The 21,852-nt window shown below is 55.4% G+C and overlaps 1 protein-coding gene across 1 annotated transcript in view; it reads right to left on the bottom strand.

Annotated features, from left to right (window-relative positions):
- Positions 1–21,852, bottom strand: part of ELL (elongation factor for RNA polymerase II) — a 75,509-nt gene that overhangs the window by 26,822 nt on the left and 26,835 nt on the right. The window contains exon 2 of the mRNA XM_052642961.1: positions 280–327. Within this exon, the coding sequence (XP_052498921.1) occupies positions 280–327 (48 nt within the window). The remainder of the gene's footprint in view (positions 1–279; positions 328–21,852) is intronic.

Raw genomic sequence — 21,852 nt, 5'->3', positions numbered from 1 at the left:
ATACTTTCCAATCAGCACAAAGATCAAGTCAGAACATGAGTTTGGCAACGACAGGAAGTGGGAAACTCGGGAACTGCTGGACAGAAGAGCTGCCTTCAGCCCACAGAGGGCCTGCTGATGTGGCCCCAGCCTGGAGACGACCAGAGGCAGACCGTGGCTCAGCAGAGGGCCCTGTCTGGCACAGAGGGGGATGGGGCCAAAACACTGCTCCCAACGGGCTGCTGTGCCCAGCAAGCCACAATTCTAAATAAGTATGATTAAGACCAAAAAAAGACTTACCCCTTGACTTCCCTGAAATCGAATCGAAGGTCTCAGTGAAACAGAATCCTGCAAAAGAGCAAAATGGGAACATGTCAATGACGATATCTGGAACACGTTTATGTATGGCTGAGTCCCTTCACTGTTCACCTGAAATTACCACAACATTATTAATCAGCTAAATAAAAAGTTTAAAGTATGAGGAAAAGAAAAAAGATACCTGGAAATCCAAAGACTCACTTCCCAGTCATACAAGGAGCAGGATAAAGACAGTGTTTTCAGGAGGGGTGAAAGGAATAAACTACGCGCGTTGAAAATGACAGGAAAAGTCACCAGAGCAGGGTTCTGACGCATCAGTAAGAGCTCCTCAGATGGCAAGCGGCCAGGGTTGAAGGTACACAAGAGGCGACGCGCAGTGCTTCCCCATCCTCCCGCAAACCGGCACCAGCCCAGGCCAGCCCGCCTCAGAGGCGCTCCATGCGGAGCGGAACTGCACGGGGCGAGCAGGGCCTGCCAGGAGGCAGGCTGATGGGGCAATGCCCTCCGCCCCAAGGCCCTTGACAGGACACAGCCCAACGCCTGCCCAGCTCCCACGTCAGAGCTTCAGGGCAGCTTGTCCCTGTGCTTGGGGCAGCGGAATTCCCAAATGTCACAGGAAAAAAATACACCAAAAAACTCTACTAATTTAAGCTTCAGCTATTCGGAGATCAGCCTTCTGGTGGAATTTTAGAAAGAACACGGATCCAGATGGAGGGTCACACTTCTCCTTCTCATTTACCCCGGGCCCTTGGCACTTTCTGGGTAGCATACCTCACCCCACAGGGTGGTGCTGGTTCGTCACGACGACCCCCTCCCCTCCATCCTCAAACCCACAGGGCCCAAATCAGCCTCTGGGTCTGCGGTTCTCCTCAGCTTTCCTCCACGTGGCAGCCTAGATCTTGGGCTCGCCCGTCTCCAACAGAGCCCACCTCTCAGGCCTCCGCCCCAGCACCCCCAGGCGTAAGGGAGGCCCCCCACCTGGACCCCAGGTCCAGTCCACAGTGACTGCCTGTCTGCTCTGCACCCAGAATGTCAGGCCCGCCGTGGGCCCTGGGTGGGCAGAGCAGCTGCACACACGGGGGAAAGCCAAGCAGCGGGCGGGCTGGCCTCTCAGTGCCTGTGACCTGTCAGACCGCTGAGCAGCTGTCCACAGGTGAGGGGGACCGCGCTCAGCCAGCCTGGACCATGGGGGCCACACGCTCACCCTGCTCGGCTTACAGGGGCCTCCCCTTTGGCCAAGAGTCTCCAAGGACTTCACTCACGCACCTGGAGCAGACCTGAGCGGTCACACTCAGCTCCGGCACTCACCTCCCCGGAATCAGACACCCCAGAAGTCAGCCACACTTTTTTTAATTTGAGAAAGACTGAAACATTAAAGAAAAAAATTTTTTTAATCTGAGAAAGAATGTAAGGATTTATTTCATTTTTTGGCCCTTAGCCCCTGACCCGTGCCCCCTACAGTGAGGATCGAGCCCACGCACTGTGCGCTGGAAGATGGAGTCGTAACCACTGGGCCCCTGGGGAAGCCCCTACCCCACACACATCACGCCTCACTACCAGGTGGGCAGATACAGCATGTCCTCCAGCCCCTGCAGGTGCAAAGGGCTACTGCGTTGCTGAGACAGGGGCCAGGCTCCCTTCACAGCAAGCTCGAGACCAGATGACCTGCCCCCTAAACCATGGTCAGACTGCTGCCTGGAATGCAGTCCACAGGATTAGAGAGAGGGGCGGCACCAGGGGGTCCCGTCTAGCTGGGCCCTTGGAGCTGCAACATTTAAGCAGCCTTTGCTGGGAACTAGGTTAAAGACAGAGACCCAGAAGAAGATCTGCAGGTGGCCAGTAAGCGCGGGAGCAGCTGTGTCTCGTCAGTGCAGTGCAGACTGCGCAGGTGCCTACTGGGATAGCCAAAAGAGGAAAGATGACAGCCTGAACCCTGACCCCTCACTGGTGGGAGCATACAAGGTCCTGCAGAGAAGCCCAGCAGGTATTTCACACCCATTGACTCGGCTGTGCCAGGCCCTAGCTGCGGCACACAGGACCTCTGCTGCAGGGCACAGACTCTAGCTGTGGCGCACGGGCTCAGTATCTGCGACACACGGGCGCAGCTGTTTCACAGCATGTGGAATCTCAGTCCCCTGACCAGGGACTGAACCCACATCCCCTGCACAGTAAGGCAGACTCTTAACCACTGAGCCACCAGGGGAGTCCCGGGGCGGCTTCTTATAAGGGTTAACACAGTTATCACGTGACCCACCAATTCCAATTCCGAGGGATATACCCAAGAGAAATGGAAACACAGGCGTGCACAAAAACATATGTAAGTGTGCACAGCAGAAAGACTCTACTTCCCTGGTGGCTCAGCAGTGGAGAGTCCACCTGCCAGTGCAGGAGACACAGGTTCGACCCCTGGGCCAGGAAGACCCCCTGGAGGAGGACATGGCGACCCACTCCAGTATTCTTGCCTGGAGAATCCCATGAGCAGAGGGGCCTGGCGGGCTACAGTCCATGAGGTGGCAAACAGTCAGACAGGACTTAGTGACTAAACGACGTTCAAAACACAGCCAATAACCCAAATGTCCATCAGTTGGTAGGGAAACAAAATACTACCTAGAAATCAAAAGACATGAACTCCCCAATGGACAGGACACGGACGAACCTTAAAGCCACCAGCTAAATGAGAGAAGCCCAATATAGAACACGATACAATGGATGACCCCACCTATGTAAATTTCCAGAAAAGGCCAAACTAACAGAGCACAACTGTGAGTGCCTGCAAGCGGGGCGTGGCTGCAGACGGGCTGGCGGGAACGTCTCAGGTGGAGTGTTCACACTCTGACTCTACACCTAAAATGGGTGTAAGTTCTATGGGTTGTAAATGGCCCCTAGGGCACTCCGCAGCCTCCTGTGGGCTTTGAGGAACGTAACCTGAACATACAGAGAATTACTGAATAGGCGTGGGGAGCCCCTGGTCTCTTAACCAGTGTCAGTCGACAGTGACGTAAAGTGAACGGAAGGGAGACGGCAGGACAGGACGTGAGAGGGCAGCTGACAGCACCAGGCCAGAGCTGCCCCCACCCTTACGGAGTCTCTACCGCCGTCACCTGGCCCCGAAAGCCAAGGGGCAGGCCGCTCTGGCTGGGGAGCAGCAGGTGCAGACTTGCAGCAGAGACACGGGGTGCCGCAGAAGCGAAGGGCTCGCAGAACCTGGTCTCTCACGCCCTCAGCCCAGACCCCTCCAGGCAGAACCCAGCCCAGGGCTCACTGCCACACGCCTCGTCACTCACTCACCCAGGGCACTGCGAGTTATACTGTAGGGAAGCTGGCCAAGGCTAAAAGCTCAAGCTAAAAGGACCACGATGCCAAGACGGCTGGTCTCCAGTGTGCGTCCCCGGGTTGCCTGACTTTCATTGCAGAACCAGGCTCGAGGACCAGGCCAGGTCAGTCCTGTCAACAACAGAGCAATTCACTCATCCCATCATGCATACACAAACACACACACGAGTGACCGCCACACTCAAGTCACCTGCCTACAGCCACTAGCGAAAGGGACCCCACGCAGAAACCTAAATCACACCAGCCCCGTGGCAGGCAGAGGACAGGAGCCCCGTGCGGAGGATCTCAGAACGAGAGGAGGAGTCAGCGCCACTTGGTCAGTGACCGAGGCGCATTCTTATTTTCGGCCGTGCCCCATGGCTTATGGGATCCTAGCTCCCTGACCAAAGATGGAACCCACGCTTTTCGCAGTGAAAGCATGACGTTTTCACTTCACAACGACTCGACCACCAGGGAATTCCCCTGAGGTATGTGCTTGTCTGTCTGTTCGTTGATTGGCTGATCGGCTGCAGCCAGAGGCTTGTGGGATCTCAGTTCTCCAACCAGGGGTTGCGGCTGGGCCCTCAGCAGTGGAAGCATGGAGTTGAAACCATTGGTCCACCAGGGCATTTCCCCTCCTGAGGTGCATTCTAATGGCACTCAGCCCTTGCTGCTCAACAGCAGTCAAAAACACATCTGCTGGCACCAGAGGGTCCAGCCTCAGCATCTGGGTTAGCGCCACTGGCTGTGGCTCTCATCCTCGGTCTTGGGGGCGATAGCCTTCACCTCCTGTGTGGACCGTTCCACCCGGGGTGCCTGTCAGTGAGCTGCCTGCTCACCGTGCTCCCCCAGCCAGGTTTCCAGGAGGCAGCGCTGGCACCGGCCGGGGCGCCTCTCCAAGGGTTGCAGGAGCCTCTGCTTTTGGAGTGCCCTTCGCACTGGCACGTGACCATCCCACCTGTCACAGACTCTCAGGCTTGGAGGCCCAATGACATTTTAATGAAGCAGAACAAAATTAAAATTGTTACAAGAAAAGAAAATTTCCTGAAGAGTTCTAAAATGTACTAAAATTACTTGTGTGTCTTCAGCATCGACCAAAGCGGCCTTTGGCACGTACTGTTTTGCTGTGAAGATGGGGTCTGTTCTAGATCACAGTCAGCCTTCTCCTCTCTTTTCTGAATGTTGATTTATCCGGCTGCACCAGCTCTCCACTGCAGCACTCAGGACCTTCAATCTTCACTGTGGCGTGTGACACGTCTAGTTCCCTGACCAGGGGTTGAACCCAGGCCCCTCCCACTGGAAGCACTGTCTTAGCCAATGGACCCCCAGGGAAGTTCCATGCTTTTATTTTGTCAAACCAAAGTTAACAGATATTTACTGTGAAGCAAATACACTTCATCTGAATGACTCAAAGTGCATCCAGCCCTATTACCTCCAAGAACCCACTGAAAGGAAGCTGGCTGCATGATAACTTACCAGCTTTCTCCCTTCCCTCTGAGTCACGTCCCAAGTGGGCCAGGTAGGCTAAGGGGAACCCCAAGTGCCACGGGCCCCTCTGCCATATGGGTCGGTCACACTGTCAGAGGGGGCTCCCAGCCCCTGGGAACGTGGCCCCATTTCCTCCCTCCACTGTTACACCAGGCAGGGCAGGACCACCTGGGTTTCTTCCTGCGCCAACCAGCAAGCTGTGGTGGTTGCCAACAGGGACTCTCACATGGGAGGGTGCTGGGTGCCCACTGGGTATGCTCAGGACACACAATCCACCATCACAGGCGGGGGCCTGACGCCAGCAGCTGGCCAGTGGGCCAGTGGGGGCAGGAGCGGCTGCAGGTCTGACACTGGCCGCTCCTGAAGGCTCTGGAAAACCCTGGGCAGAGCAGCCTCAAGGCCCCACACCAACAACTTCCAAACTCCTACAGGCAGGACCCTGAAAGCCAAAGGCCTAGGATCCCTGAGAAACAGCCCGCCTGCACCTCCCTCGACTTAAGCCTCCACGGCCGATGAAGGCTTGGACCCCCAGAACCATCCTGAGTGGGGGCACCCCGGGACCGGGGCACATGGCTCCAGGAGCATGGCCTGCGGGTCCCAGGCTGAGAGCTGCATTTTAGGCTTGTTATCACTAAACTCTACACACCTCAAGGATCAGAAAAGGTCAAAGGACGTGCCCAAACCCACACAGGGCCAGGAGCCAACTCCACCTGTCACCTCCAAGGTTCTCTGCAGGGATGGTACACACACTAGCAGCCTCCTTTTCTCAGAAGAGGACTTGGAAGCTGACCCCAGGAAGACAGAGCTGCAGTCACCTCCAACCTTTTATCTGGAGATTTCTGTGTTTAGGTCAGTGATGCACGCCCTCCACTCCGAGGGGCAGGCCTTTCCACCCCAGGGAGGCCATGATGGGCCACCCAAGCCCAGGAGATATTCACTGGATGGATAGAAGAGCAAACGGACAGAGAGCAGTCCTGCTGAATCTTCTCAGCCTCTTCCCAGGCAGGCACCCATGTCAGGGCCAGACAAGCCATCCACTGGTGACAACTAGGGTGCTGGACAGAACACACAAGCGTGCTCTCAAAGTGAACACGGGCAGTACAGGCCAGACCCGCCTGCAAGAAGCAAAAGGGCCAAGGGAGCCTCTTGAGGCTGCTGGGCTCACTGCCTAGAGAAGCCTCTTGACCGTGGGCTGGGAAGTCTGACGGAACCAGGAGTGCGGGCAGAGGCCCACGAAGGAGAGATGATGCAGAGAGACTGCTCCTGGCACCAGCACAGGGCCTGAGCTGCTGCAGAGGAAGGCTTCAGGACTCCCCCTGCGGTGGGGCCCCAAGCCTGGGGGGCAGGAGATGCCATCCACAGCCAGCCCAGAGGAGTCCTCCCTGTACCCCGATCAGCAGTGGAGATAAACGAGCCCTCATTTAAGGGCTTCTCTCACTCCTCTTACTAAGGAATTTCAAAAGCAAGCTTCCCCAAGATCAGCTGATCCACCGCTAACCAAACTGCCTGTCAGCAGCCAGAAGGACTGTCAGGCTCTAAGAAAAGACAACCAAATCCAGCACATGGACTCTGCAACACTCAGTACCCCAGACCAAAAGCCTTCAGATGGAAGCTGTAGAAAAATGTGCGAGGCATGAGGCAACACAGACAGACCCAGAAGGACAGAGGAGATGGCATTATCAGACAAGGGTTTCACTTAGAGCAACTATCCTAAACCTACAATGCTCGTGAGCTTAAAGGGAAACTTGAACTGATGCAAAGAAGAATAGGAAGCATCAGAGCTCCAGAGCCACACAGAACTCCCTGAGCTGAGAAACTCAGTGTCTCGAGGTACTGAGTGGGATTAATATTAGACACTGTGGAAGAAGAGGTCAGTGAATCTGATGACAAGGCAACAGAAATGTATCCAAAATGAATCACACAGGAAACAATCCATTAGGAAAAGGAACAAAGCCTTGGTCAACTGCTGGATAGTACTAAGAGATCCATTACACATGTAACTGGACTCCCAAGGCCATGGTATCCAAACCTCCAAATGTGACAAAGACTATAGACCCACAGATTTAAAAACCTCCAGCAGGAAAAGAAAGCGCCCCGTGGCAACACACCTTGCAAATTAGTGCAGCAGCTGACTGAGGCACCACCGTCGGAGAAGCCAAGATAAGACGCTCCGAGGCCACAGCAGACATCTGCAAAGCATGGAGGAAAGAAGAGCACCAGCCTGACGCCCCAGACAGTGCAAAGAGAAGGCAACAGCAAGGCTGGCTCAGACAAAGGCAGACAGGCTCTGCCTGCAGCACCTCTGCCATGAGGAAGGTTCTGGAAGCTCTCGAGGAAGAACGGATGGTGACACCAGATGGGCAGGCAGATCTGCACAGAGGATGAAGAAGGCTGGGCTACGGCGAGCATGTATGAACATGAAAGATGTCTTTCTCAGGATGCTTCTGTAAAAGGCATGACAGGTTAAGGTGTAAATAACGGTAACGACGTGCGGGATTGGCACGTGAGCACTGAACAGGTGGCAACCGGGTGCAAGGATGGGGGCGGAGGGGATGGCAGCAGACAGTCCCAGGCCCTGATACCTCTGACCCTTGGCCGGAAGTTAACCGGAGGGGGTGGTCTCCAGGTGCCAGAACTGACCCTGATCTCCTCGCACCTCGGCCTTGAATATTTGCCTGCTGGACACGCTGAATGCGACACTTCCGGCCTGACTGGATCACTTTCCTGTTCCTGCGCTCAAGGGGTACTGCCCAAGCCTTCAGGCTGAAGGCAGAGCGCACACGGCACGTGAGGAGGCTCAGCTGAGACACTGAGCTGGATGCAGGCAGCAGGGGCCCAAGGCCACGGCTGTGGACGAGAAGGCACGGTGTAGAGCACGGCTGCGGTGCCAGAGGCAGCGCTCCCCTGAGCTCGCCCCCGAAGGGAAATGCACCACCAGGCTCTTCGGAGGAAGCAGGCAGAGCCCACCTCGGTGGTGTCCTTACAGCAGCAGCGGGGGCACCCTCTGGACCTGCCCAGCCTGGCCCCCGGGGCGCAGGGGCTCACCAGGCAAACGTGGCCCTTTCCTTCCGCTTCAGGGGCTGACAGTGCACAGAGTCAGGGACACGCCGCCTGTTCAGGTGCCCCACCACCCTGTCACCTCCCCTGCAGGTCTGTGGACCAGGACTGCTCATTTCCCTGTCTCCCTGTGGGCAGCTTTCGGGTCAGCCCCAGACCAGCAAGCGGGCAGGTAACGTAATTCCCGCGACACCCCCGCCCAGGCTCAACACAGCCCATTTCTATGCCTCTCACTCTCGGCACTTGCACGGGCTATGCCTCAGGCTGGCAGCATTACACACGACACGCGGAGTCTCCTCAGACCCTCTGAGGGCTCACACCGCTCACCGCAGGCTCACAGGCCACACACTCCTCCGGGGCCAAGCTGTCCATCATGGCATCACCTGAGCAGCAAGCACCGGCCCCCACACGGGCCCTGTCGGCACCCCGAGTGGCAGGACACCATTCCAATTAGCAGTGCAGGGGGGATGAAACCACTGGCTTCTGGGGCCAGTGGCACTCCACGTGCCAAGGTGCGGCTGGGAGCCAGGGCTAGGGCTAAATTGGGAGGCTTGGCAGGGCTGAGCAGTGGGAAGGCCTCCACACAGCAGGGCAGGGGGTGTCCACAACCCGAGGTCACATGGCACCCAGGATACTCCGTACGACTTGGATGAAGAAACCCATGTAATAAAGATGTTGATGGATGTAAAAAAATACGGGGCGGGCAGAGGACAGTGCCAGGCAGAGAAACAGATGGGCCCGGAGTGGGGGGGCGGGGAGGCGTGAGCACTGGCTTTAGACTCCTCTTGCCTAAGATGGGGCAAGGAGAGGGTGAGGAGGAACTTGATGGCCGAAATCTCCTCCTCTCCCCATGAAGAAGGCTTCGAGGGTGAAGCAACAGGAAGTGGCTTACGAAACCCACCTCCAGGTCTAGCGACCAGTTTGCAGGAAGCGCAGTGCGTAAGGCATCCAGTTACGCTTGTGGGTCTCACTGGGTGACTCTGCCATGTCCAGAGACACGTTTGGATGTCAGCACTTGGTTGTGGGGCGCTGCTCCTGGCATCTGACAGAAGACCCTGCCCAGCAGACTGCAGGGCGGCCCCACCACCGAGTCACCCAGCCCCAGACGCCAGTGGAGCCAAGGCCGAGAAGCCCTGAGCCAGCCGGGCGGAAAGCAACGAGGACAGCGATTGGCAGAGCAGAACGTGGGAAATTCCACGGGACCAATGAGCTAGCTTCTTCGACAGATGAGTGCTTCCAGGGAAAGAAAAGCAGAGTGCTGTAAGCCACCACAGACTGACGTGGCTGTCCCGAGTGGCTCTGTGTGGATGCTACTTGAACTAGTCCCAGCAAGGGTGCTCTCAGGGAGCTGCACAGAGGCGATGTCTGAAACACACACGTCCGTATCTCTTGATATCACAGTGACTGAGAAAAGCCACGGGCGAGATGAAAAGGCACCTGGGCTTGTTCTAAATATGTTCTATCAAAACCAAAGAAACCAAAAATGGGGAGGCGAGGGCACCGGGCAAAGCTGAGAGAAGACAGGTCACAGCTCAGAGGGTGAGACTGAGTCTCAGCCAGGGGGCAGTTGCTCTTCTCAGCCCTGTCGCATCAACCCCAGAACACTCCCAGGTGAAAGGGAGTCTCCGTAAGACGTGCCTTAGTACAAGTCCCGCCCACCCCTCAGTGGTACACAGAGCAGCCGGGGGCAGGGTCCTGTCTGTGAGCACAGACCAGTGTGTCCTCAGGGAGAAAGGGGGCGAGGCGGAAGGAGTGCTGCGCTCAGGGCACAGCTGGACACAGGGGCGGGACGCTCAGGGCTGACTGAGCGTGGGGAGCGGTACCCAACACCGCCCTCCGGGTCCTCCACTGCCCACCGGGGGTTGCTGACCATGCCCAGGCAGCACCTTCCCTGTGGCCTGAGGCCCTCGTAACTCAGAGGTGCCTGCACAGAGTGATGAAGGTGAAGGCTTCTGCCTCTCCTTGAAGAGTTTGTCTTTCCAATTACATGAAGCACAAAGAAGTCCCTGAGCTGATTCTTCAGAGCTGGGATGCTCCTTCCCCTGGGCAGTGTGTGGCTAGCAAAGGGGGAGCTTAAGTCCTGAGACAAGGCCTGGCTGCTAACCTCCTGGCAACTGCCCACCACCCCACACACCCATTTCCAGTAAAGCAGAGACGATTGAGAAATGCCTTTCAGGAATCCTTCCTGCGGCTTCCTGGCAGGTTCCAAGGGGATGGCAAGGCCGTGGAGAGTTTAGACTGTGGCGTTGGGGACCAAGAGGGGGGCTTTTCTGTGAACCACAGGCAGGAAGAAAGGCCTGGGATGCAGCCCCAGCTCAGTGCAGTCGGTGAGGCCAGCTCAGGGCCAGGCTGGGAAACCTGAGTGGACACACAGATTCTACACTCCTGGCTGAGGGCAGAGAACAAGGGCGTGGCAGGCCAACACCAGGGCTCACAGCAGCTCCTCCCTTTAGCTGGGAGGGCACAACATTCACCACTGAGTGAAGGGACACCTAAGACAAGAAAAAAGGGATTCTGGTCGGGAGCCAGGTGTAAATCAGGACCCATGCTGGTTGCCAGCAAACAAATATTTGTGTCAAAATGTGTGTCACGGAAGAACACAGAAAGCTTAGGGGAAAAAATTAAAGACACCGTAGGGATTAGAGAAACGGATGGAGATCACCTGTTAACTGGCCCTGGCCCTGCCATGCATTTGTTTTGCTCTCCCCGGATGAGCAAATCAACACGGCCAGCACTGGACGGCCCCCTCCTTTCTGCTGGAATTTCCGCGGGCCCAGCAGACTCTCACTCTCCCCTCACCCCCACCGGCCTCCGATATGTGTCCTGGCCCTGCGGGTGCCCCTTTTCTACATGGTCACATAAATGGGATCACACTGCATTAGTCTTCCTGTGGCTATGGAACAAGTCACAGCAAGCGTGGTGGTTCACACCAACAGCAGCGCGTTTATTCCCTGGGTGCTGCAGGCTGAGGTGGGGCTGCCGTCAGCGGGGCTGCACTCTGAGCTCTCCAGAGGAGGCGCCGTCCCTGACTCGACCAACTCTGACAGCCCCAGGCATCCGTGGCTTCTGGACACACCACTCCAATCCCAGGGTCACATCACCTCCTTTTCTTCTGACTGCTTCAAATCTCTCTCTGCTCTCAAAAGATCACTTGTGATCACATTTAGGGCCCAAGAATCCTAGATAATCCCATCTCTGAACGCTTAACTTAAAAAAAAAATTTTTTTTCCTGGCCTTTTTTTGGCGTCTAAGCTTACTCCTTGGAAGAAAAGTTATGACCAACCTAGATAGCATATTCAAAAGCAGAGACATTACTTTGCCAACAAAGGTCCGTCTAGTCAAGGCTATGGTTTTTCCAGGGGTCATGTATGGGTGTGAGAGTTGGACTGTGAAGAAGGCTGAACGCCGAAGAATTGATGCTTTTGAACTGTGGTGTTGGAGAAGACTCATGAGAGTCCCTTGGACTGCAAGGAGATCCAACCAGTCCATTCTAAAGGAGATCAGTCCTGGGATTTGCTGAAACTCCAGTACTTTGGCCACCTCATGCGAAGAGTTGACTCATTGGAAAAGACTCTGATGCTGGGAGGGATTGGGCGCAGGAGGAGAAGGGGACGACAGAGGATGAGATGGCTAGATGGCATCACTGACTCGATGGACGTGAGTCTGAGTGAACTCCGGGAGGTGGTGATGGACAGGGAGGCCTGGCGTGCTGCGACTCATGGGGTCGCAAAGAGTCGGACACGACTGAGCGACTGAACTGAACTATAGATTTACATGTATCATATCTTTTTCAACTTTTTAAAGCTCTTTAGTGAATGAATTCGAGCAAACTCGGAGAGAGTGGAGAACAGAGGAGCCTGTGGGCTGCAGTCCGTGGGGTCACAAAGAGTCGGACACGACTGAGCGACGGAACAACACAACGAACTGAATGAGTCTTTAGATTCAACAGTGCTTTACGACTTTCAGAGGTTTCATATACATGATTTCATATAATCCCATAACAACCCTTTTTGTAAAATCCCCTATTCCTATCTGCCCCTCCTCATTCCCTCTCCTCACTGGTAACCACAAGTGTGCTCTCTATAACTGTGAATCAGCTAAAGAATCCTTAACATTTTCTCATCTGCAAAGTACTTTTTTTCACGTAAGACCAAATTCACAGGTTCCAGGGGTTACGACTTGGACATCTACTGGGGGTCCCTATGCAGCTGACTTTACGCTAAAGCCTCTGACTGTGGATCACAACAAACTGGAAAATTCTTCAAGAGATGGGAATACCAGACCACCTTACCTGCCTCCTCAGAAACCTGTATGCAGGTCAAGAAGCAACAGTGAGAAACGGACATGGAACAATGGACTGGTTCCAAACTGGGAAAGGAGTACATCAAGGCTGTATCATTGTCACCCTGGTTATTTAACTTGAATGCAGAGCACATCATGCTGGATGAAGTACAAGCTGGAATCAAGACTGCCAGGAGAAATTATCAGTAACCTCAGATATGCAAATGACACCACCCTTATGTCAGAGAAGAGAAGAGGAACTAAAGAGCCTCTTCATAAAGATGGAAGGAGAGAACAGAAAAGCTGGCTTAAAACTCAATATTCAAAAAACGAAGATCATGGCATCCGGTCCCTCACTTCACGGCAAATAGATGGGGAAACAATGGAAACAGTGACAGACTTTATTTTCTTGGGCTCCAAAATCACTGCAGATGGTGACTGCAGCCATGAAATTAAAAGACACTTGCTCCTTGGAAGAAAAGCTATGACCAACCTAGATGGTGTTTTAAAAAGCAGAGACATTACTTTGCCGACTAAGGTCCGTCTAGTCAAGGCTGTGGTTTTTCCAGTGGTCATGTATGGATGTGAGAGCTGGACTATGAAGAAAGCTGAGCGCCGAAGAATTGACGCTTCTGAACTGTGGTGTTGGAGAAGACTCTTGAGAGTCCCTTGGACTGCAAGGAGATCCAACCAGTCCATTCTGAAGGAGATCAGCCCTGAATATTCACTGGAAGGACTGATGCTGAAGCTCCAATACTTTGGCCACCTGATGCGAAGAACGGACTCCTTGCAAAGACCCTGATGCTGGGGAAGACTAAAGGCAGGAATGGAAGGGGACGACAAAGGATGAGATGGCTGGATGGCATCACTGACACAATGGGCATGAGTTTGAGCAAACTCTGGGAGATGTAAAGGTCAGGGAAGCCTGGCGTGCCGCAGCCCATGGAGTGGCACACAGCTGGACACGACTGAGAGCCTGAGCACGACATACGCAGCTGACCACGGAACACTCAGCGTGAGCGGCAGGAGACCTGCCCGTGCTGCCGTCACTGGAGCGTCTTGCTACTGCTTAGTATTAACCCACCATATTATACTACAGTCTGTTCACCCGTTTGTAGACCGAAGGACACTGGGGTCATTTCCACCTTGGGGGACTAATGAATCTACTGCCATGAACATTCACACGCAGGTTTCTGTGCAGACATGCGTTTTCATCTCGCCTGATGAACAGCCAGAAGCACAGGCTGGATCTCAGTGGCAAGTGCATGTTTAACTTCATGAGACCAGCCCCCATCCACGTCAGGATTTCATGTTCTCAGGTTTTCTATCTGAGCCATGCTCCTAGCTGTGAAGTGGTATCCGCGGCTTCAACTTGCATTTCCCTAATGACTAATGTCGTGAAGAAGGTTCTCATGGACAAATCTGCCATCCCGCATCTTTATGGAGAAGCTATACAAATCTCCAATGCATTTTTAAAAAACAGGGTCAACTTTTCACTACGGCATTTTGAGAGTTCTTCATATGTTCTAGATCCTCGAGCTTCAGCAGACGACTGTTACAAAGACCTTCCTCCCAGTCTGTGGCTTGTCCTTTCGTTCTCTTAACAATGTCCTTCAAAGAGCAACTATAGACTCTGATAAAGTGGCACAACCAGAGAGTAGCCCGCACTTGCTGCACCTGGAGAAGAGCCCACAGGCAGCAATGAAGACCTAGCGCAGCCAGTAACAAATAAATAAAAATAAACACGCATTTCTAAGGGGCTCTATGCCACCGAGCCCTGTTCCATCCACAGCGGCTGGCAGCACATCCCAGGCCTGGCCCCAGGGAAGTGTGGCTGTCGTGAGCCACCAACCCCCGGCACTGCGCCGAGCTCTGCAGCCCACGCCTGCGCCAGGCCCTCTTTTCAACACCTCTGCCTCATTACTATCTCATCTTTCCCATCTGCCTTTCCTCAAATAGAAAAATTAAGCCCCGTGTCAGTACCTGCTGCATGCCCCCAGCACATGCAACCTGCAGCACGGGGCCTGGGCTGGGGAGGGCGAGGTCCACAGGCTGGGCTTGGTCCCTGGTCCCCACGGCAGTGTAGGCAGCCAAGTGGGTCTCGTCTCCTCTGCCACCCAGGCCCTGTGCGCATGGAGCGAGCTGTGCACAAACGGCACCAAGTCTTGGGGCTTGCAGCCCGCGCCTTGGTTCCACCCCGGGGACCTGAGCCCCCACTCCCAGCAGAGGCCCACCCCAGATTGCGTCCTTGGCCTCATCCCACTCTCTCCCTGGAAGCCCTGATGAGGCTAATGGGAGCCCTGGGGAAACGGACAAGTGGGCGGGAAAGTGCACAGGGCGCTCTGCACCGACGTGCTCCTGATGCAATGCGCCTCGCCAGGAGCCTATGTGTGGAGCGGGCTTGTTTCTCCTCTTCTTTAAAACCGTACTTGCTTTCTTAACTTTGGGCTATGCGGCGTCTTCCTTGCTGTGAGCGGGCTTTCTCTAGCTGCAGTGAGTGGGGGCTCCTCCCTAGTTGCCGTGTGTGGATGTCTCACTGAGGTGGCTTCTCTCGGTGTGGAGCACGGGCTCTAGGTGGGTGGGCTGCAACAGTTGTGGTGCACGGGCTTAGCGCCCCTCGGTCTGCGGAATCTTCCGCACCAGGGATCAAACTCGTGTCCCCTGCATTGGCAGGAGGATTCTCAACCACCAGACCACCAGGGAAGTCCTACTTTTCCTTTTTAATTGCTCACTAAAACTTATCAACAGGCCCTGAGCTTGATACCAAACTTCACTCTGCCCAAGCCTTTCGCCCACAGCCTGGGGGCACCATGACAAAAGAAACACCCCCCCCCCCCCCCCCCCCGCCCAGACAGCAGTGACTGGGATGGAATCCTCCAGCAGAGGAAGCGGAGGGCCTGACCTAGATGGCCCAGGCCCTCTGGGGCGCAGCCCAGGATGTGGGCTGCCCGGATGCTCCGCATCTCAGCACAGGGCCCAGCTCAAGTTTCTCCCTTCTCATCTTCTACAAAGCGCCCCAGATCCGTCCCAGGAGAGGCAGGCACAAGTCTTAGAAAAACAAAAGCCATGCCTGAGAACTCAGCCTTCTCTTCCCTGTAGGATGAGACCCGCCCCCCACCCTACAGCCTCCAGCTGGTGCCTAAGCAGGGTCACTCGCTCGCATCCACTTTTTTTTGTTTGTTTGTTTTAAATGTGTGTGTCTTTATTCTCTCTTTGAGTTAAATTTCTTTTCAAAGTCTTTATTTTTTTTAATTTTTATTTTTACTTTATTTTACTTTACAATACTGTATTGGTTTTGCCATACGTTGACATGAATCCACCACGGGTGTACATGAGTTCCCAAACATGAACCCCCCTCCCACCTCCCACCCCATATCATCTCTCTGGATCATCCCCGTGCACCAGCCCCAAGCATCCTGTATCCTGCATCAAACATAGACTGGCGATTCATTTCTTTCATGCTAGTATACATTGCATCCACTGTTAATGCCCACACACACAGAGCACGCCAGGAGCTGCCAGGTCAGGGACCCGCATGCCCAGCCTAGGAGCTCACTCAGCATCAGTCCCACGAGGTTGCCTTGGACACGCTCCAAGCCCCCGCACCTCTGCGCCCCAGCAGCCTCTGAGCGGCCGCAGGCACCGGCTCCGCCCTGTCCACACACCCCGCCGCCGCCACTGTAGCGCTGCACTGTGCTTGGCCGTGTCCCTTTGCGGCCCCATGGCTAGAGCCGGCCAGGCTCCTCTGTTCACATTCATGGAATTTTCCAGGCAAGAATACTGGAGTGCCTTGCCATTTCCTTCTCCAGGAGATCTTTCAGACTCAGGGTTTGAACCAGCGTCTCTTTCATCTCCTGAGCTGGCAGGCGGGTTCTTCCACTGCGCTCCCTGGGAAGCCACCACGTCACTGGAATAAATCCTAACTGCTCAGGAACAGAGAAGGCCCCACCATGCAGACCCTGCCTTGAACACCCCACCACTCACCAGCTGGGGACCCCAGGAAAGGGGACTGCCTCCGAGCAGAGCCAGCTCTGGACCAGCTGGGCTGTGAAGGCTGTCTCCCCACAAGGTCAGGTCAGAGACGTGGCCTTGGACCACAGCCTGAGACACCCCTCCTGGGGGGTCCAGAGACATCCCAGAGGCATGGAGAAATGGCTGGACAAGTCAACCTCCCCAGAGAGCTGGTAACCTTTCTCTTTCAAGTAGTTCTGATATTTTGAGCCAGAATACTCCAAAAGTTTCAAAGAGCCGTCAAAATCTGGGAGAAGGAACTTCCCTGGTGGTCCAGTGGTTAACACTCTGAGCTCCCAATGCAGGGGAGCCCCAGGTTCGGTCCCTGGTCAGGGAACTAGATCCCACGTGTGACCACCAAGAGTTCGCCTGCTGCAACTAAGACCCAGCACATCCAGACACACACACACTTAATGAGGAAGAAAAGACGGTCCGGGGCTCAGGACCCTCCCACAGGTCCCTCGGTCACCGGTGCACTTCCGTGGCATGGAGAGCAGGCACGGACTGGGCACAGGGCCCAGCCTGGCCAGTCCTCAAATGTGTGGGGCAGGGGAGAGCAGAACGAACGTGACGATCACGTGGAAGGCAGCCGTGTCTCAGGAAGCCGGCCGGCTGAGCTCAGTCCGCGCTCTTTCTTTTCCCAGCGGAGCACGGAGGGGCCAGGCGCAGAGCCGGGCTGGGGAGCGCCCTCGGCACAGTGCTTGGAGCAGCCAGGTGGCAGACTCAGATGTGGGTCCCCAGTTACCAGCTGCCTGTCCCAACAAAGTCCTCACCCTCACAGGGTCTGACCCAGAGGAGGCTACCGGAAATTGCTTTGAGGAACAGCTCCTGAGCTGGTTGAGGCTGGCTGTGCCGGATCCATAGGGAGGCCCAGGAGCCAAACACAGCCCGGAGCCCTGCACCCGCAGAGGGTCTCCACGGTGAGGAACTGAGCGGCTGTCAGAGGCTCAGGCTTCATCCCTACCAGGGCCAAGAATGAACTGTTTCCTTCCAATCCTTGCTTGGACTCCAACAGACCCAGGTGTCAGTCTCTCGGAACAACAGGGTCCTCTATCAGCCAGCAGACAGAACGGACCTTCCTGGAACAACTCTGGACACTCATGAGTTGCTGTAGCCCAAGGAGGGTGGGGGCCCGGCTGCCCACCCAGCTGTCATCCCAGCCACTGGCTCAGACCCAGCCCTCAAGGGGCTCTCTGCTGCCCCCAGCAGGTGTAAGGACAGCATTCTTGGGCACATGTGGGCCGACTGGAAAGAGGTGGCCAGGTGGTGGCTTTGACCACCCTCCACCTGCCCTGGAGTTCTGAGAAGCATGCCTGCGGGCCCCTGCTCACCTGGCAGGCTACCGCTCCATGCACATCAGCTGCCCCCTGGCTCTCATCAGGCAAGGATCAGCCCCGTTCTTGGGTTGAGTTGTACCTTGGTGTCCACCCAGGTCTGCCAACTGACTGCTCCCCGGAAACATGACTGGTCCTCAGAGGGAACCGCACAATGAGAAATGTCACCAAACAGCCCGTCCTGCAGAGCTGGTGGGGCAGCGATGCTGGTCTCCTCTGGGGCGGGAGCAGTGCGTGTTCTGCCAGGGCCTTGGTGTCCCAGTGGCCCTCAGGAGCCTGACTCTGGGGACCTCCCGTGGACAAGGTCACATGTTTCCCTGACTAGCTCGGAGTGATGAGGAAACTGGGGCTCAGGGAAGCCAGCAGCTCTGCTCAAGGTCACCAGCTCAGGAAGCGGCAGAGCCCACACTCGAACCCAGGACTGCCCCCCCAAATCAGGAGGCGGCAGGTCCCTACCACTTTAGGACAGAACCTCTCCCCCACTCTGCTTCTCCCCCAGCATTAACGGGGGGTCACGCCGCCATGGACACTCCTGCCCCCTCCTCAGCTAGCTGACCAGAGTCCTCGCCAGAGCTGGGCACTCACTCCTGCTCCTGCAGGCCTGTTTCCACTCCCCAGCCTGCTCTGCCCCCCAAAGCACAAATGAGCCAGAAGTCTGAAACCATCAGCCACCATTTTACAGAACATCTTGTCACCTGCCGAAAAACAAGTGACTAATCTTGGCTCAGAGTGACAAGACCAAGCACTGCGCATCTGCCTAGAGCTGAGGTGCCCCAGAAACCAGGAGGGAGCTAGAGTGCTGCGGAGAGAACCACGGACCCCGCAAGAACAGAGAGCAGACAGAAACGAGGAGTCCTTCCCGGACGCTCACAAGCATCCGTCGGATCACACCCCACAGCCCGGGGGCCCATGGTGAGCCCCTTTACAACACTCAGACAAGCGCTATGAGGCCACTCCCCGCACCAAGCCACTGTCCAGGGTATCCCTCCCTGGACCCAGCCAGCTGCCTCCTCCGCTGAGGCTTCCTCAGAAAGGCTCCGGGGGCATGCTCACTCGGACCCCTGCCACCAGGGGAGGACTTAACCGACATGCTGGGCTGGTCTCCCCCACGGGAAGCTGAGTCCCGGGAAGGGGAGGATGTCCCACCACTGCTGGCCTCCAGGGCGTGCAACAGGTCACCTGATTCGGGGCTCAGCCACCTGCAGAGCAGAGACGGGAGCTGGCTCTGACCACACGGTGTGGCAGGCGAGGTGCTGCTTCCAGGAGCAGGGAATAAACGCCCCTGCCTGGCTCTCTCTCCTAGATGTGATGTGGAAATAATCCCAGACTCGCAGGAAAGCTGCCACAGCACGAAGAATACCCAAGTACCTTTAAACCCACAAGCTCTCTGCCGCACGCACGCACCCCATAGCACAGAGATCTGGGTGCATCTATCTGCTTCCTCAAACCAGTCAGGAGTGAGCTGCGCACACCACTGCGCTCCACCCTAAACACGCGGTGCGTTTCTGAGGAGCAAGCCACACGCCAGCCGCCAGCTGCACTGTGTCCATTATCGGCAGGCCGCTCTGCACCACTGCCTCCCTTCCGCGTCGCCACCTGGCTCGGTGGTGTCCCCCCACTGCCCTCCCTCCAGCGGAGAGAGCCACACACGGCACGGACCTGCCCCATCTCACCAGCCACCTTTCTCCTGGAGGCTTCTCAGCTGTTCTTTGACGCTTAAGACATGGACATTTTTGGAGGAGTCCGCCCACCCCCCTTTACTAGAACGTGCTACCCAGCATTGTGGGTCCACCTAGTGTGAGTGTGATGAACTATGCTGTGCTCCAGGCACGCGCCCGGAGGGGACCGTCCTTCTCAGTGGCATCCCACCCAGAGGTCCTCCCAGAGGGGTCTGCCTGCCCTTGCAGTACCGTGAATTCTGACCACCCAGTCCTGTCTGGCCTGCCTTCTGCCCATGCAGCTCACAATAGATGCCTGCTCCCCACCCACAGCCCAGGTTCAGCCAACCCCACCATCCACAGGTTTATGGCAGCGGCTGTAAAACAGCTCCTATCTCTGCCAGCTGCGGCATGCCACCAGAAGCAGGAGCCCTCCTGTTTCCCCACTAATTTATTTACATGCTATCAGCAGCAGTGTGATGGTGAATTTTATGTGTCAACTTGGCTCGGTCACAGAACTGAGCTGTCTGGTCAAATACCAGTTGCACTGAAAGCATTTTTTAGACGAGATTAACATTTAAAAATAAGATTCTGAGTAAAGCTTCCACAAGTCTCCCAATCAGTATCTCAAGATACAACTTCAGCTCTTCCCTGGGTATCCAGCCTGTCAACCTGCCCTACAGATTTTGAACTTGACAGCCTCCAGAGATGCATGAGCCGATTCTTTAATAAGTCTTTTCTCAAACACAAATGGCCAAAAGACCCATGAAAAGATGCTCAACAGCGTTAACTATTAGAGAAATGCAAATCAGAACCACACTGGGGCACACCACCTCACACCGGTGAGTATGGCCATCAGCAGAAGCTCTACCAAACACAAATGCTGGAGAGGGTGGAGAAAAGGGAACCTTCCTACACTGTTGGTGCTAACGCAAGCTGGTGCAGCCACTATGGAAAAGAGTATGGAGGTTCCTCAGAAAACTAAAAACAGAACCATCCGATGCAGCGATCCCACTCCTGGGCATAACCAGGCAAAACTGAAACTCAGAAAGACACACGCACCCCCACGTTCACAGCAGCACTATTCACAGCAGCCAAGACACGGAGACAGCCCTAACGCCCGCCGACAGATGACTGGACAAAGGAGACGCAGTGCGTGTACACAATGGACTACTACTCGGCCATCAAAAATGAATTGATGCCGTTTACAGCAACATGGATGCAGGCGGAGATGCCTGTACTAAGAATCAGAACGAGAAAGAGAAACCGCACGGTATCACTTATATGTGGAATCTAAGCTATGACACACACGAATGAACCTGCAGACAGAACAGACTCACGGACAGAGAAGGACCTGCGGCTGCCGAGGGGAAGGGGTGGGACAGGGTGGGCAGGAGGCTGGGCTTACAGACGTGAACCACCGCGGACAGAACGGATGGCATCAAGGTCCCACTCTGCAGCGCAGAGGACTACATTCAATATCCTACGCTAAGCCACAGTGGAAAACGCACTTTAAAAACAAGGCATATAGGGACTTCTCTGGTGGCCCAGTTGTTAAGAATCTGCTGTGCAACGCAAGGGTGGGTTCGATCCCTGGTGGGGGAAAAAGAATCCCACCTGCCACGGGGCAGCTAAGACCCCATGCCGCACTCCAAGCCCTTGAACTCTGGAGCCCCCCACCACAACCAGAGAGCCAGTGGGCTGCAGCTAAGACCCAACGCAGCCAAATCAACTGAAAAAAAGAAGAATGTGTACACACACACCCAGAATCACTTTGCTGTACAGCAGAAATTAGCACAACACTGCAAATCAATGTTACTTCACCCTTTAGAAATTAAACACACACACACAAGGGGGGCTTCCCTCCCTGGTGGTTCAGTCATAAAGAGTCTGCCCGCCCATGCAGGAGATCCGGGAAGATCCCACACGCCTTGGAGCAACTTAAGCTCGGGCACCAGAACCACTGCGACTGTGCTCTAGAGCCTGCGAAGTGCAACTACTGAGCCCACCTGCTGAAGCCCAACTGTGCTGGAGCCCATGCTCCGCAACGAAAGAAGCCGCTGCAATGAGACGCCTGCACACCACAACTAGAGAAAAAGTCCATGCAACCCCAAAGAGCACGCACAGAACTAAACAAATAAACTTACTTAACACACACACACGCACATACAACGGAGCTTCCTGGAGGCCCAGCACTTGCACTGCTGCTGCTGCTAAGTCGCTTCAGTTGTGTCCGACGGTGCAACCCCAGAGACGGCAGCCCACACAGACTAAACCCATCTCACAAGCCATGCAGCATGGCCAAAAAGGACACACACGCGCACGCACACACGCACACACACACGTGTCTCTTCTCACTCTTTCAGTCTTATCGGTTTCTGTTTCTCTGGAGAACCTTGACAGACTCATGGACC

Source organism: Budorcas taxicolor, chromosome 7 (assembly GCF_023091745.1).
Source record: "Budorcas taxicolor isolate Tak-1 chromosome 7, Takin1.1, whole genome shotgun sequence".
Classification (NCBI taxonomy): domain Eukaryota; kingdom Metazoa; phylum Chordata; class Mammalia; order Artiodactyla; family Bovidae; genus Budorcas; species Budorcas taxicolor.
The sequence above is the reverse complement of the archived record's forward strand: the minus strand, read 5'-3'. Positions and strand labels throughout refer to the sequence as shown.